The sequence below is a fragment of the Oryx dammah genome, unplaced genomic scaffold (genome assembly GCF_014754425.2).
Source record: "Oryx dammah isolate SB20612 unplaced genomic scaffold, SCBI_Odam_1.1 HiC_scaffold_28, whole genome shotgun sequence".
NCBI lineage: Eukaryota > Metazoa > Chordata > Mammalia > Artiodactyla > Bovidae > Oryx > Oryx dammah.
Window position 1 is genome coordinate 38,764,259 of NW_024070212.1, and position 18,280 is coordinate 38,782,538.

General features: G+C 37.5%; 1 protein-coding gene and 1 pseudogene across 4 annotated transcripts in view; both read left to right on the top strand.

Moving 5' to 3' along the window:
• The first annotated feature begins 6,195 nt into the window (after positions 1-6,195).
• The window catches only part of COL11A1 (collagen type XI alpha 1 chain), a 223,231-nt gene continuing 211,146 nt past the window's right edge, over positions 6,196-18,280 (top strand). For all 4 annotated transcript variants that reach the window (XM_040232197.1, XM_040232199.1, XM_040232200.1 and 1 more), the window contains exon 1: positions 6,196-6,549. In XM_040232197.1, coding sequence (XP_040088131.1) covers positions 6,444-6,549 — 106 coding nt within the window. In that variant the 5' untranslated portion in view covers positions 6,196-6,443. The remainder of the gene's footprint in view (positions 6,550-18,280) is intronic.
• LOC120855396 lies at positions 7,407-14,924 on the top strand (annotated as a pseudogene).

The window sequence follows — 18,280 nt, forward strand, 5'->3', positions numbered from 1 at the left end:
GCCGGTGAAGAAGCAATAGTTAGTTGTGGCATGTTAACTCAGTAGTTTCATCTTCTGGACTCTAGAAGACAAGCTTAATAGCTGTGGTACACGGGCCTAGTGACATGTGGGATCTTCCTGGACCAGAGATTGAACCCATCTCTCCAGCATTGGCAAGTGGACTCTTCACCACCGTGCCACCAAGGAAGGCTCAAACATAGCTTTTTAGTGAGGACTACTCAGTACCAGTCACCAGAGTATCTCAAAGATTCATTATAGCTAGCCTGTAGATGCTATATATATATATTACACATTTAGAAACAAAGATTCAGAATGGTGTGTGACTGACAATCAGTTACATGGGTAGCAAGTGGCACGGTGAGGATTCAAACCTAATTTAAAAAAAAATGTAAATGTCTTGTGTTCAAACTCCCATGAGAGTAGCCATCATTTACAGAATTGCTATCTATATTCCACTTTTAAGAGCGAATATATTTTGAAGTTGCATTGAGTATGGAATAAATGAATTTTGTTATACACATTTTTTGAGAGATAACTTGAATGATGCCATGAGCTGGAATAAAAGCCCGACAGTTAAACTCCCAAAGTCTTGAAATAGAAAGAAAAAAATTAATGTTCTTTTCTAGCATATGTTTTCCTTTGTTTAAATAATTCATATATCTTCTTTATTTTATGTGCAGCACTTTATAACTATCGAAATTGATACATTCTTACCTCATGAAGATGTTATGAAAACTAACAAGCATTAAGTATTTTTAATAAAAATGTTTGTATTTTAGTGACAGTAGTATCTTGCTTTCAAAAGTATTCCTTCATAGTAAATGCTGCTTGTTTTGCAATCATTTAAATTCATATATAATTTTCCAGACTTATAGATTAGATTGTGGAATTTTGAAATAAGATCTATTGTTTGTCCAGCATTTGAATGTGTAATAATTTGACCATACTAATACTGGCAGAACATATAATATTGGGAGGATTATTAAACACTGGGATCTGCAAAACAAATTAAGTTGAAGTTATTCATCACAGATGTTTAAAAAATCAGATCTATTTCAACATTTAACCATATTCACCAGCCTTAAATATTATATTTGGCATTCATTTTGGCAACAAGAAAATGTATAAGACTGTCATATAAAAATAACAAAAATATTGTTTATAATTCGGAAATCTGTTTTGTATGAGTCTTCAGATTTTTGAAGCACATGCATTTGATTTCAGAATTAAATGAATTGGTACATATGGCAGAGGCATAAAACAGATTACACATGGTTATCTGGAAATAATATTCATTTTAAATAAAAAATATTGACAAATGCCATTGGGATGGATGACTCTATGTAGACATCATTGAGGTGAAAAAAAGGATTCATTTATTTTGGAAAGTGCACTGATATATGTGGTCAGTTTTATTATTTATATTAGGAAGTAATAAGCATCAAAGGAAAATTATTTACATATTCTCATTTTACTACCAAAATTAAATTTTAAAGTTCATGAAATTGCTATGTGTAGATTTTTAAGAGTAAATAATCCCTATAGACAAGCTAAAATCCTTACCTTCAGCCACCTTATTTTATTAGGAACAGCCAATGTGAATTAATTAGGAACAGCCAAGACAATTACTACTCAAATAATAGTTGAGTAGTAATATACAGTGTACATACAGAGCAGGAATATACAGTGAAACATCATTGGGATATATTCTTGATGTCGTAACTTCCTTTGGCTATGGTCTGTAGTTCACTAAAATGTTTAAGATACCATCTTCAACTTCTACTGATAGAGATGTTGATGTTGTCCTGCAACACTTTGTAGAAAGTTTTGTGTAATTTTTGCTGACACAAGAGCTTAGTAAATGCCAAATCCATTCAATTAAGAAGAAAAAAGATACAGAGAGTAAAGTATCTTGACAAAGGTCCAACAGATATCTAAGATTTTACTCTGAATCATTCTGTTCTCTTTTCTTCTCTTGTATCTTTGGATAATTATGAAAAAGAACCATGAGAGTTTTCTGTGAGCAGAACCATGATAGTTTCTGTGAGCATAGCTAACCACAGGATATTTTTAAGACAGATGTACATGATTGTACAAGGCAATTGTCCTTGCTGGTTTGGGGTTCATTTAGATTTGATTTTACTTTTCTTTTAAACAGCATGGGTCTATCATCTCTGAGTTGATTCCTTCAGCACTCTAACAGACCAAACTTTTCATATAAAGATTTTCTTTCATCATGGATTTGTGCTAAATTTAGATTCCTCTCAAGTTCTGTATGTTATTTCATAATGTACAGAAAAATATCCAGTCATCACTGTGGGGTAAGTGTGAGCTAGACTGACTATGAAAATAAATTTTTCTATCCCTCTCTCACCCCCAACTTTCTATAATACAGTGGCCCATCTGTGAGGTAAGAGGAACCAACACTACTTTTAAACAGAGACTAATTTTTAGCCACTCGTGTATTAGGAAAAAAACAACTGTAAAATCAACGTCAAACTGCTTAGTCATTTCTTTCTTAAAATAATTGACCTAAAGTTCAGAAAAGTGCAAGAAAGACAAACCATTAGGCACAGTAAGAGAGGGATTACATTCAACAACGATTTTCTTTTAAATGTATTAAGTATTTCTGATGTGTGCAAGAGTTTCCCACCCCCGTAATAATTTCTCATTCATTAAGTCTAAGTAGATACAATGGCTTTAGTGTGTTTGGAGAAATTGTTCATATATGTATCATCTCTCTCTCTCTCTTATGAATGCCAAATTATTTCAAAGATGATGAAACTTTTCAAAAATCTACTTCTTTCACTTAATTCTACCCATAGTAATTTAACTCTTACAATCGAGTTCTCTATTATTGTTTCTGTTAGGGACTATTTTTGACAATATTAAGGGAGATTTATCAGCATCACAGAATGTTTAATAAAGTTCCATGAACTCTGAAGATTGTCTAGAACATTTAGGTTCCCCTATTATGCTACTGGGACTACTCTAGTAGTTCAGCTGGTAAAGAATCTGCCTGCAATGCAGGAGACCTGGGTTTGATCCCTGGATTGGGAAAATCCCCAGGAGGACAGCATGGCAACCCACTCCAGTATTCTTGCCTGGAGAATCCCCACAGACAGAGAAGCTTGGTGAGCTACAGTCCATGAGGTCGCAAAGGGTTGGACATGACTGAGCGATTAAGCACAGCACAGCACTTTACCACTATACCCCTAATTAATTATCAAATTATTCTCTCAGTTTCCCAGACAAGCCAATATGGCCAAATGGGCAATGTAAAATACTGCTACAAAGAATGTAACTATTTTTTCTCTAAACTGTTTTACTCTTGTTTTTGAAAGACTTGCGATCAGAGCAAATTATACAAAAATGAACAAATATCTTCAAATGCCATTTTTTTTTAATGTAACAAGATGGGAAATGTAATACAGATACTTGTGCTCCAAATAAAAGACCTATATGTCAGGAAAACTGGTGCATTCCATTACAATTTGAAGCTACATATAAACAATTGGCAAAGACTGGTTGAAAGATGGTGTAGGAAACAAGTCATTCCCTGTGAAACTGAAGGTAGTGAGGTGGTTCTCTTTCTGCTTCCCTCTATCCTTTTGCTCTTTAGCATTACCCTTCCTTCCACTAAATTCATCTCATGTAAATCCACGGGCAGGTACCTAGGAGATTCCAGACCTGGCTAATAGCTACAGGTTAGAGGGGTAAGGCACAATTAACTATTCCTTACTATGAATCCACTATATTTCCTTCCAGAGCATTAATTAAGACCCAGGTTATGCTTCTCTGGGCAGTGGCCAGAGGAATTCAGACCACAGAGTACAGAGAGCATAAGGCAGTAATAACTCTATTCACCCAAACCACTTTGCCTGAAAGGACCCATTCACTGCTGTGAATAGGCCTGAGATGTGACCAGAAGGTGGGACTTCCTAGACTGACTGCATCATTTCTCACCTCCCAGCACAGTATCAGACCATAGAATTCTCTATAAATCAGGAGAGCTATTGAAAAACAGCTTGGAACACCATATCTAACATGGTCCTGCAAGCACTGGAACTCTCTTTAGGTCTTGCATTGACTTAGGATTCTGCTAGCTTCACAAATGATGTACTTCCAAACTCTGTATTCATTTCACTATTTTACATTTAAGAGAAGTCCTTGAAAATAAGTTTAAAAATATACAAAGAATTGGACAAAAATAACTCAGGTTTCAAAAAAATTGTTAACTGAAAATTCCAACAGACTTTTCATTTTGAGAAGATAAAAATAAACTGTTCTTTAAAAAAAAAAGAGAGAGAGAGATGAAGGATAATGAAGATGATAAATTTCAGCATATTTTTCCCTTTGTTGTTGTTGTTCAGCCCCCTTAAGGTTCTTAATTTTTAATCCTACGTTTCACATTCAAACACTGTATGATATTTAATTATTTTATTAAATTGTATTAACAACTTGAAAATATTTCTCTGCAGCTGATATAAGGCATCTCGAACATTCTGCCAGCAACATTATCAATGCAAACTATTTTTTTAACCTATTATCTTTAAGAAGTAAATTTCTTAATGTGGGAATGGTGTCACAGAGTGAATAGTCATGTTGAAAGTATTTTTTAGTTGCTTTCCTCATTTGATATGCCTCTTATACATGTCCTTGTACAATTAATTCCATCTTGGACTTCGTATAGTTTCTGAACACCTTCTTTTCATTTCTTAAACCACATAGTTAGAATTTCTTGTTAATCTCATGGGTCATGAGCCATTTTTTGATAACTAGTAGAAAATTAGATTCCTAAAAATTAATGGACATATGCACCTCATGAACTTAGCTGAGAATTCTTAAGCCTTGTAATACCTTAAAATCTCAGCATAGGTCCTGGCCAAAGCTTCCAGTTTTTAGCAAAAGGAAAATGTATTCATTCACTCAACCCATCTCTATTGAATCCCTAATGTATGCTGGCACCTTGTTGGGCTCTGTTCCAGAAAATTTTTGAGAAACATCTTAAGAAATATTAAAGAACAAAAAGGAGCCAATAGGAAGGGATAATTTAAACGTAGAAAAAAATGACTGAAGAACCTATACTCCAGGTTTAAGTGGATTACTTGGAGGAGGAGTAAGCGGAAAGAGTTTAGAAATCTGTCCCTTCTCATTACTTTCAATGTGGAGTGACCATATTTTCAGCTCCTGAGGCCCTTTATAGGAGTTGTGGGCCTAGACGCTTTGAGATCTCCGCTAGTTGCTTTCCCTGACTTTTCTCCTCTCCCTCTGCCCCCTCAACCTGGTTCAGTATGAAATCAGTTGGAAAATTAAATTACTCACCCCCTTAATGTCAGCTCCCATATATTTCTTTCTCCTCCTGCCTCAGAGTACAGTTCAGTTCTTTAAGAGACATGCCTCTGAATGAAGCTAGCGCAGAATTCAAACATTCAAGAGAGAAACCTGTCAGTTTCAGATCTCGAAGGAGAGCTTCCCTGTAAGATCAAGGATTTTGACCTCTGGGGTCTCTCCATCTCACCTTCATCCCTTTCTTTTAATTCTCTGTTTAAAAATAATAATAAAAAATGCTTTTCGGAGGAGGCAGAGCAGTGAGTCCGCTGGTTCCACGTCTGCTATAAGAAGCAGATTTTTGCACAGGGATAAGGTTACCGCTGGCAGCCCAAAACTCCAGCGGTGTGGCGGTTCAGACGCTGGGCTCCTCCCCTCCCCCGCCGACGAGGAGAGGCTCACAGACGGGTGCAAGTAGACAAGTAGCTGTTTTTATTGAATACAGAAGCTCCTTGAAAACTCTGTGGACTCTGGGGCTCTCCTGCAATTCCTTTCATTCCCCAAAGTGCTGGAGCCAAGCACGCGTCCCCCGTAACTCCCTCCCATTTCTTCTCCGGGATTTGGGTAGGAGAGGAGGGAGGAGAGGGGAGTGGGGAGATGGAGGGTGGTTGGTGGGCTGGGCTTGCGGGGAGACCTGATTCTCCGGCAAAGGAAAGGGGGGCGGGCTCGGGGCCGCCCGCGAGGCGTGTGATTGGGTCTGACCCTCAGCGGGCTTGTCAGTTTCGCCCCGGGTAAGGGGGGCGCGGGAGGGGAGTGGGCGGGGGAGGGGGCTGCCGGGAGCCTCTCGTCCGGCCCACTGACTGCATGAAGCCTTTAGGGGCACGCAGTCCTCTCAGATTTTTGGTTGAAGCCCCTCATCTGCCGTCAGTCTGAAGGCAGGGCCCCGCAGAGGACAGATCGGAGGGTCCCGACCGGCGGGGCCAACCGAGAGGGAGAGGAGGGGGCGAGAGACAGGAAGGAAGCAAACCATCAAATTTAAGAAAAAGCCCTTTGACTTTTTCCCCCTCTCCCTCCCCAATGGCTGTGTAGCAAACATCCCCGACGATACCTTGGAAGGTCTGCAATCGCGATTTCGTGGGTTGAGTTCACAGTTGTGAGTGCGGGGCTCGGAGATGGAGCGGTGGTCCTCTAGGTGGAAAACGAAACGGTGGCTCTGGGATTTCACCATTACAACTCTCGCACTGACTTTCCTCTTCCAGGCTAGAGAGGTCAGAGGAGGTAAGAAAAAATGGTTTGGGGGAGGTGGGAGATTGCTGTCGGTCTTTCTCATTCTGTGCCCCTCCCCCCTTCCTTCTTCCAACCCCTCCCCCGCAAACAATTCTCTCAAATAAAATCCAGATTGTAGCTGCCACCAGGTTGGAAGTGAAGACTGGTGAGAGAGATGGATGTAGGCGGGACAGTAATGGGAGAAGAGGTAGCAGGAAAAAAGATCTGTCAGGCACAGAGCCTGCTGAAATGCCCTTCACCACCTTCCAGGGGCTTTGAAAAGAGGAAAAATATTACCTTGAACACAGAGGCAGTTGTACAAAGCTTTTGTTTGAGGAAAGGTCCTTAGACTACCTTTGAACACATCTGGTTTCTTCAGATTCTAACTAATGGAAGTCCTTTTTTAAAGGTGAGCTGAGGAGAGAATATAGAGAAAGGGCATAAAATGAACCTTGATAAAGTTCTTTGTCTGGAACAAAGTGAGAAACAAGCTGTTTTAAGGATTTGAGAGAGACCAGGGGGAATGAGTCTTGAAGACTGAGAATACTGTGTGTGTGTGTGTGTGTTTGTGTGTGTGTGTGTGATTTTGAGGAGATAGTAAGAGGGGAAAAATGGCAGATTAAAAGAAATGGATGGAGATAGGAAGAATACTCTTCTCGGGATTTTGCACCTTCCTCCCCTCTGTGACCCCCCACCCTCAACTTCATCTTGCAGGTTGGACGTGCAGTTCTCTTGGAGAATGATGAAACTCGCCAAGCAAATGGGGTAGGGGCGGAGGAATAGGGATTGGAGGGAAGGGGAGGGGGCGTGGGGTGGGATGGGAGGAGAGAGGTAAGGAAAAGTTCCTACGTGGCACCACCAAATATTCAATGACCAGACCTGCTGGGAAGACTGCAGCTCTGTCAGTACCCGAGGAGGGAGAGCGACTTCACTCCTCCCCTCCGCCTCCTCCCTCCCCTTCCCCCGCCCTTTCCAGCAAAGGCATCTGGCTGGAGCGGTCCGTTAGGTGCTGTAGACACGGCTGGCGGGAGGACGGACTCCTTTGGAGTTAAGGGAGCCCAAACAGCTTATAGTAGAAAAGTAAGCTTTGCCGGGGTGCGCAGAGAAGTAGGGGTAAGAAGGAGGGCAGCGATGATTGGCTGAGGGAGAAACAAATTGTCAACCCCAAAGGCTCAGGCTTTAGCGGAAACCTGAGTCTGACCCTGGTGGGTGCCAAGATCTGAGTTCTTTGTGGGAGTTAGCGCTCCCGGAGGCCGAACTCTGCGAAGCCAGGTCTGTATTTTTTCCGCACACTTGGTGACTGTTCACCTTCCTGAGGAGCAGGCAGGGATGGGTTATTCCTCTGTGACTTTTCCTGGCCAATAGTACAGTCAGAGACTCATTAGGACTATCTTTGAATTTTTGAAAAAGTCATGCTGATTACGTGGATTCATTCATTTCTACATTTTAAAGGATAAATAGTAGAGTCTTGGAAGTGAAATCTATCAAAAGTTCGCACTTTACCTTTGGTACCTGGTCACCAGCGGGATTGGTCGGTTCTGTCCTCAGGTCTGCCCTCTGCTGGTTTTCTTTATTATTTGGAATTAAAGCAATTGCCTCAGGATATAAGGCCTCCTAAAATCCTAAATACAATGATCCTGAAAAAGGACACTTGATTAAGGAAGAACAGGTATATTGTTTCCTTTTGAACTTTTCCAGCTATTTCTTTTGTCCAAACTTGGAACAAGTATCATAATGTCAGCTTTTTGTTTTTAGTATGGAAACTAAGACTTTCTTCAGTGAAGACAGATGCATTGTAAACTCCAGAGACTTATCACAGGTATTCAGGGATTATGTCACTGAAGATGTTTCAGTTCCGCACTGGGGCTTCTTTAAAGCTCTTAGGAGATCGAAAGGTCAAATTTCTACACTTATGATGCATAATTTTCTCATTTAAATCTAACTGCATACCTAAAACTCTTTTAAACAAAACATCTTAGTACCACATCAAATAACTAGTGGAAAAAGAAACTTCTCTATTAATACAAAACCATCTAAAGTGAGAAATAGCAAACTTTAAGGATCATGTGTAGTTTCTGTTTGTTATTTTTGATGAAATATCTTGCAAGTTATATGGTTATTTGAATCTTCACATTAAGATTTGGTGTTCGTTTCACCAAATTGCTAGGTGCTTATTCTTTAGAAGGAAACTATATTTACTAAACCTACTCTTGTAGGCATTCTTACCACCTAATGAAATTCAACAAGGAAATACTATATTAATGCTTAAAAAGGAAACACTAGCCTGAATCATCACACAAAGGAAAAATAAACTCAGTATCCAGTTCTCATGCTAGCCTTTATATTTGCAATTGATGTAACAATGAGTTAGTTTCTAAATAAGGTATTGTATACCAGAATTGTACTATATATTTATATAATTTGATTTCTCTGAGATGCAGTGGTATGCTCTGATTGTTAAACTGAAAGATAATTTAAAGATAACTTTTATCTAAAATTTGTATTTCTTGGATTAAAAAATGCTTAAGCCTAAAAAGTTCTGGATTCATAATAAATTGGACTCTAAAAATATGTAGTTAGGATCCTGAAGCATCTTACAGAGAAAATCTTACAAAGAAAATTTCCTGGAGTGAATGAAAAGAAAGTTAGTGAATTAACACAGTCATATTATTTTACTTTGCAAATCCAAACTCTGTAATTTAGTAATCTTTAATTTATTTTAAAAATTGTTGGTATTTATTATGGTTTAGTAAGAAGAAAAGAATAAGCATTATTTTTTATATTTATGTGCATTAACTTCAGGATCATATTTCATATACTTGTTTATGGTTAATATAAATGTTTTATCTCATGAATTTATAGATTTCATATTCAATTAGTTCAGTGCTTATTAAGATAGAACCTGAAATTTACCTGGAATTTATAGTGACTATAACTCATGATTGTGTTGAGATTGATGGTTTTATGACAGATGGTTTTAGCAATTTTTAAAGGAGTTAAGCTAAATTGAGTAAAAAGAAAATATAATATCTGATTGAATCATTTTGTTACTAATTAAAATGGTATTCTATCTTTGGTGGTTGAGCCAATACTGTGCCTTGCAAAAGGCTGATTAATTTTATGAAGAATTTTCAAAGCTTGTCAAGAGTTGGTAGTGATTTCTGCTGAAGTGTTTTGAGTGCCTGGGATCAGCAGGTGAAATGGTGCTGGCTTCCAGAGTATGTGCTAATCCAACTTTGGGAAGAGATCAAGCTTGTCCCTTAGGTTACTCAATCAGAAATCAGTTAAAAGATCAGATATGCTTCTGATAGCAAATGAAGTATCTTCTATGATTATTAATATTCTGTTTCCATTTGTTTTTTAAAGCAAAATCAAGAAAGTCTGTAATAAACACTAAAGAAAATTAGGTAGCTCATGAGAAACATTTTTCTGAATCCTTTATACAGATAACCTTAGTTTAGGTGGCACATATATGTTCAGTTAATTACAGACACCTTCACAAAATTGTCTATTAGTTTTAAAATTAAGTATATTAATATTTTAATGTGACAATTGACTTTATAATTAATACTTTGCTAGAATCTACTTTATAAAAATAATTCTGTAAGAGGTATACACAGAGTTTTAAATAAAATTATGAAGTTGCAAAATGAGAAATGTATATATATAGGTAGCATGATTGCTTATGATTTATATAATTAAATTTTAGCTACTATGTTTGCTTCGATTTGTGACTAAAATTGAAGGGGCACGTTATTCAAGTTATCACTAAAATATAGCAAGGCAAACATGGCCCCTTTTTCAAATTTGTGGGTAGGATTTCTGACAAAAAATAATTAGTTGCCTTTCTATTCTTAAATTTTGTTTCTTTTCTGAGACAAATTTCTCTTCACTCTGGTTAACTTATTTAGGCACTACCTATGTAGTGATAATGAATGGATTTGAATCAAGTTTCAGTGAGAGTGTGTAATAAAAAGCTGAATTTTTTGAAAGAAGAAAAGGTGTTTAGATTCTTTTAAAGAGAATGATAGAAATTCTTATAAAAATGGCAACTCCATACTACCTTCTCACTTTACTAATGAGGAAACTAAGGCACAGAAAAATTCTTAACTGAATCCTGTCTCTCAAAAAAATATATTCATATAATAGTCAAGATTTTCCATAAATGAGTAGGGTGAAATCTGCAATAATGATAAAGTATCTTTAAATAATAGTAGTCTGAGACTTAATGGAATAAACACTTATTACTTAATTTGTGTGTATTTATGAAATATAGAATGACCATATATTGCTTAAATATATGTGCTGGAGTTTAGTTAGTGAGGATCGATTAAGTGAAAATGATGAATCAAAGAAACATAGGAGATTACAGAAAGCATTTAAAAATTCCTCAATGTTCTAAATTTAGATATAGGTAATTCTTGATAATTTGTATTGTTAATATACCTAATTATGTGATTCTATAAGATCTGTATCAAATTAAAAAGTGCAACAGTTTATAAAATATTTTTGTGTACATTTGTTGCTGGATTATGAACATAGTTTTTTTTTCCCTCTCTAAAGTTCCTAATAGAGGACCCAGTACACCTTTGAATTTTCAAGAAGCTAAGAAAGTTATATATTTATTTCAAATAAGACAAATAATGTCGAATTTCTCTTTTCATGTTGATTTTATATTGATTGGGTGATATATATTATATCTAATTGTATGGTTTTTATTAACAAGTCAGATAATGATTTGATTTTTATTTGATATGGGTTATTTGTTTAACAGATCACCTTTTTTTCCAAAGAAGCAGTCAGCTTTGGGAAAAAATAACAGATGCGCTTACTAGTGCAAGTTCTGATTCAAGGTTTTCCTTTTGGATTGTCAAGGTGTCTAAAAGTGCATAACCACCTTTTACTTCGGGAATCAATGGATAGTTAATTTATAGAGAAATACTTCCTCTTCAGGGACTACCATGATATGCGGTGCTGGCAATGGCTAAGATAGAGCTAGTATTTCAACCATGAAGTTTTTTCCTCTCTTTTGGGAAGTTCCGTACATGTCCTTAAGGTCCTGAAGAAGATACTATGGAAGTTCTATTGATGACTAACTCTGTTTTATATGAATACAGGGTTTTATACATATTGACCCAGCCCTATCATTTAATATAATTTTTAGTGATGATGTTTAGGTATTTAAAAGCCAGAATCATATTACATCCTAAATGCACTTTTCTTTCCTGTCCACCTTTGGAGAAAGCGCAGTTGGTTTGTGACATTAGGAATTCAAGGCAACTGCAGAGTTGGAGCTGAGGGCTGAAGTGCGTTTCTGCTTTTACTCCTTGACTTCCCTCATATAATCCTGGGGAAATGTGACCTGAGCTGGGAGTGGTGAGAGGAAATCAAACTTTTTTTTTTTTTTTTTTTTTGAGCATTGAAGTTTTGTCCCTTAACAAAGAAGAAAGAGATACACACAAGTGCTATAAAAAGTTACAGTGCTCCTTAAACTTTCTCCCTGAAGAGTCTATTTTAAATGCAGTTTTCAATATATACTAAAACTATGCTATAATGAATTTCCTAAATTTGGACTTTTTTCTACTGATTTCTTTTGCAATTAAATTCAGAACCTAAAGCGTTTTGCTTTTTTTTTTTTTTAAACTACCTTCTATATTCTAATGCATCTATTTACTTCTCCTTTCAAAACCCTAATATGATTTTATTTTTATAGATAATTATGATTTTTTTTTTTTTTTGCTTTCAGTTGTGTCAGAACTCAACGTGAATAATACTCTTGGGTAGAGAAGATGAAACAATTTTAAAGTGATTTAGTGAGCAGTATCTATTTATCAGTTGCAGTCTCTGGCCTACTACTGACTTGGCTAGTGGTTCTTTAGACATTGGCTGATCACCAGACCTACTGTTATCTGGTAAAATAAACTCTTTGCTTGCTGCGCATGGAATAAGAGACAGTGCTATTAATTTAGTAGAAAGAACTCAGAGAAAAGAAAGGTTATCGTATTTCAGAGTAAGAGACCAGTTTAAATACGACTTGACAATTGAGAACTAAAACAAACCTGTGTAAAAGTGCTTCAGCACAATCAACTTTTGCAAATCCCTCAAACCTTCTTTTTTTTTTCTCCTTAAAAAGCATTTCTTTCTTATTTTAACCAAATTTAATTGCTCTTGAATGGCCTTGTACTGTACAGGCCAATGAAGGTCCCTATTCATAGAACTTGAGCGTATAGGATGTCAGTGGAAGCGTCCTTCCTCTGTCTGACTGGTAAACTCACATCCGGGCTTATAGGAGCAAACCTTAGACTGTAGGAGGCAGTTGGCTTTCCTTTCTCACTCAGACTTTAACAAACAATTTCCCGAAAGGATGACTACAACGAAATAGCAGTAGCTGCAATTCCTGACAGAACTAAGAAGAAGCTGTAGCACATTTTCCTACTTCTTAGGTACCACTGGGAGAGTCATAAGTATTAGTGGTGCATGCTAAGTCACTTCGTTGTGTCTGACTCTTTGCGACCCTAAGGACTGTAGCCCACCATACTCCTTTGTCCATGGGATTCTCCAGGCAAGAATATTAGGGTGGTTTTTGCTGTACCCTCCTCCAGGGATCTTCCTGACTCAGGCATTGAACGCAGGTCTGATGTCTCCTGCACTGGCAAGCAGATTCTTGACCACTAGTGCCACCTGTGGTATTTGCTCTTAACTCTCTTTTCAGATTAACTGTGAAGTACAGCCTTCTACTTGCTGTCACTCTTTGAATGCTGATGAACCTTCAAAATATTTCACTGGTTTTGAAGACAAACGTATTATACAGATGGCCTAGCATGATGCAGGGTGCCCTTCTGTATGTCTCAGACTCGGGTTTCCCACTCCAACACCATGCACCCTGCACCCTAGGCGTGTTCAGCCTCTTGACAGTCTTTTCCCCTGTCCTGGAATGCATTATTCTTTTTTGCCTGGAATGTATTTTTCCTTCTCATCCATCTAGCAGATACTTTCTCATACTTCAAGATTTAACTCAAGCTGCATACTCCAGACAGATATAGTAACAAGCTCTAACACTGAATGCATATGTCTCCTTGTAAGCATTTTTGTATAAAATCTCATTCGTTCTGACAGTTGTCTTAGAAGTAAGCTAATACTACCATCTCTATTTTACCCATAAGGAAACTGAAAAACAGATAAGTTAATTGTCTTACTTAAGATCATACAGCTACTGTGTGATAGACCCAGGATTTGAACCCAACAATCTTGCTCCAGAGCTCTTGCTTTTGACCATTTGCCCATGTTTACTTTATTGTGTATTCTTTTTATATATAAATAGTTTTAAAAAATAATTTTATTCCTTTCTTTTTTGGTTGCCCTGGGTCTTCATTGCTGTACACAGGCTCTTTCTCCTTGAGGTGAGCGGGGGCTACTCTTCGGGGCTACTCTTCGTTTCTGTGCCCTGGCTTCTCTGCAGTGGCTTCTCTTGTTACAGAACACAGGCTCTAGGCACGTGGGCTTCAGTACTTGCAGCATGAAGGCTCAGTAGTTGTGACTCACAGGGTCTAGAGCACAGGCTCAGTAGTTGTGGCACACAAGCTTAGCTGCTCTGTGGCATATGGATCAGGGATCAAATAAATCTTTGTCACCTGCACTGGTAGGCAGAATCTTATCTACTGCACCACCAGGAAAGTCCTACTGTATATTCTTAATGCTTTTGTACAGCCTCCCTGACTTTGCTTATGATTATGGTGCCCTGGGGCCTAGCAATAATGCACAAATCATGCAGCTGTAACCACTGTAAATATCATGTAAATCATACAAATAACTTAAATGCTACCAAAGTAAAATATAAAGAGATTTTGGTGAAAGATGATGTCATAATTCAGGTGACTCTTCAGCTTGCACTAAATTTCAGTGGTGAAGAAGCTGTTACTCTTCCCATTTTAGGGACAAATCTAAGCCTTATTGATGGCAGAGAACCAAAGGGGAGTGGATGGAAGCTAGCATGTGTTACTTTATTCCTTTGACTAAGTGGAAATTGACAGCTTTGTCTGTTGGTGTTCAAGGTTCAGCTTGGGGTTGGCCTGGTTTCATTAAGGAACAGGGACACTTACAAATTGCTGCGTGTTCTAATCAGGATCTATTACAAGGAACAACAGTTCTATTCCACTTTGGGGGATTGATGTATGGGAGTAAGCTTATTACCTTCAGTATAAAGTGTCAGATGTGATTATCTAAAAGCTGTTTGAATGTAATCAGCTGGGAGAATGTAACTGAAAGATACATGGTCTGCAAAAAAAAAAAAAAAAGGACACAGTATAATTATTTTAAAAGTTATTCACTTATATATTAGCCTTCCTCTAGGAGTTGCTGGAGGGTAAAGACTGTGATTTAGTTTCATTTCTTTCCCTAGTGTCCGCCAAGATGCCAGAATGCACACAGGATATGATATAGTCACCATTTAGATTACTAATTATCCTCTTGTTTTGCTCATCAGACTGGAACAAGGTTAAAATCTAGTTAACTTGGAGTGGTGTAAAATGACCTCCTCATGTCATGTTGTTAACAGTGATTAGAGTCCCCCTCCCTCTTTTTCTTTACTCACTCTGTGAAAGTGAATGAATTGCTACTTCTTTCCAGCTTTCCTCATTTGGAAAATAGTTTTGCACATTCTCTCCAAAAGTATTTTTATGTATTTGAAGTTTTCAGTTGACCATACTATCTCTAAAACTGGAGTTTGCCTCAACATAGTAATATGACTGATAAAATGCCATAGGAAGTCATATTTTTGCTCTGACAGCAACATAAATCATCATTTCACTTGTCTATTGGTGAATAGGAAAGTTTCATTCAAGTTTGATTTCAATCTGTAAAAGTAATAATTGAGAAAATCCTGTCATATATCATTTTTCAAATTTTTTTCAGTTTTGTATGATATTAAGGGTTGTCTGATTTTGCTTAATGACTATTAGGAAAAGTAGCCTATCTATATTTATTGTATTTTGATTATTTTAGTAAGTTAGCTCTTCAAGTTAGAAAGCAAACTGCATGTTGCATATATAATTATGTTATTATGAAGTACCATTTTAAAGAAGGAGTACTTAAAATTTCAAGTGCTTAATAGGATTAACAGTCTATAGCGGTAGGATTATTTTGGATAAAAATATATTTTTAATATTCTATCCGTTGAATATTTTAGTTCTACTAAAATCATCAGGATGGGTATCTTTATCTGCTTTATTTAGTGTGCCCTAAGCATGTAGATTGGAACCTATCACATAGTAAACATTTGGAAAATTTTTGTTGAATAAAGTAAAGATGTTGCTTGCAGCTCAGATGAATTGCTTTTCAATAACCTAATTGATAACCTGAGATAGGATATAAATTATGTAAATAAGCTGTTGTCAGTGTCTGTGGAATATACTAAACAGATTTTTGCTGATACTGTTATGATTTCTTGGAAATGGCTGTCTCTGTTTTGCCTCCAAGCAAACTATGGTCTTTACGATAAATATTCACCCAATCTGCTTACCATTACTTTTTTTACACAGAATTTAGTTATTATCTCCTCTAGGAATACCTCTTCTTAACCATGAAGACTAGGATAATTGACCTTGTGTAGCACCCTAAAGCACAGAAACCTGATCATAGAATGGCATCTAGCACTGTACCTGGAGTATAATAGTGGCCAGTAAACATCCATTGAGTGAATTAATGAGATCATAATTAAGACATTTTTATTAAAGTCAAGAGGACAGGAGTACTCAGTTATGGCTTGATAGCCTAATCATTTCCAGTCCCATCCCTGTGGATATTGATTGAGTGGATTTTGTGCAGAATCCAAGCATAGCTGCTTCATAAGGCTCTACATATAATTTTGATGCACATGAACCTTCTGAAATAGGAAATAAATGTATATAAAAATGAGGATGTGCCTAGTTTGTATAACAGTGTACTGGAAGTCAAGTGAAAGATTATTTATCTGCAATGTGCAAATCTTCTGATACATTCCTTATTTTCAAACAGAAGTGATTCTGCATAAAACAATGTAAGTAGATCAACTGATCATAATATTGATAATGCTTTTTAAAGAAAATCCTCCTCTTCATAGCATGTAACAAACTAAATGCAAATAAATATTTCTCTTCTCAACTTAAAGTCAAATTATTATAATGAAAATATAATTTTAGTTTTATAATAAGTATATTTTAATAGCTTTGGGCTTCCTTGGTGGCCCAGCTACTATCTGCCTGCAATGCAGGAGACCCAAGTTCTATCCTTGGGTCTTGGGAAGATCCCCTGGAAAAGGGACAGGCAATCCACTCCATTATTCTTGCTTGGAGAATTCAACTGAACAGAGGAGTCTGCAAGCTACCGTCCATGGTGTCACAAAGAGTTGGACATGACTGAGTGATTTTCACTTTCAATAGATTTGACCACTTATAAATCAGACTTTATTTTGGGGGGCTCCAAAATCACTGCAGATGGTGACAGCAGCCATGAAATTAAATGACACTGATGAATCTGGACAGCATATTAAAAAGAAGAGACATCACTTTGCCCACAAAGCTCCCTATAGTCAAAGCTATGGTTTTTCCAGTAGTCACATACAGATGTGAGAGTTGGACCAGAAAGGCTGAACACCGAAGAATTGATGCTTTTGAACTGTAGTATTGGAGAAGACTCTTGAGAGTCCCTTGGACTGCAAGGAGATCCAACCAGTCCATCTTAAAGGAACTTAGTCGTGAATACTCATTGGAAGGACTGATGCTGAAGCTGAAACTCCAATACTTTGGCCACCTGATGTGAAGAGCCAACTCATTGGAAAAGACCCTGATGCTGGGAAAGACTGAGGACAGGAGGAGAAGGGGGCGACAGAGAATGAGATGGTTGGACGGCATCACCAACTCAATGGACCTGAGTTTGAGCAAACTGCGGGAGGTAGTGAATGACAGGGAAGTCTAGCATGCTGCAGTCCATGGGACTGCAAAGAGTCAGACATAACTAGAGACTGAACAACAACAACAAAATTAAAAATGCCATACTTTTCAAATATTACACTTTCAACTGGTGTTTCTTCTTCTGTTACCATCCTCAAAGTTGTGACTTTATTTCTGCTTTGAATTTTCAGTATATAATGCTTTTTATGATATGAGAAAGTTCAGGATTAAAGTTGTTTAATAATTGAACAAATTAAATGATCCCCTTCTTTGTGCAGTCACTGTGTTAGGTGTCAGGACTACAAAGATGGTAGTTCAGGCTTCATTCTCATGGAGTATGTGTGTTACCAGGAGAGTGCTGGAGTGGAGGGTGTGGGCAGCGACCATGTAACACAAGACCATAAAGGTATACTTTCCTGCATAGAATGGAGTGATATGACTAATTTAAAGATATAGAGAGGCTGCCAAGTTGGCATGGTCAGCACATACTCTCATATCTGTACATGACTGCTGCTGCTGCTAAGTTGCTTCAGTCGTGTCTGACTCTGTGCAACCCCATAGACAGCAGCCCACCAGGCTCCCCCATCCCTGGGGTTCTCCAGGCAAGAACACTGGAGTGGGTTGCCATTTCCTTCTCCAATGCGTGAAAGTGAAAAGTGAAAGTGAAGTTGCTCAGTCGTGTCCGACTCTGAGCGACCCCATGGACTGCAGTCTACCAGGCTCCTCTGTCCATGGGATTTTCTAGGCAAGAGTACTGGAGTGGGGTGCCATTGCCTTCTCCGTGTACCTGACTAGGTGGTTCCAACTGATTGCAACCA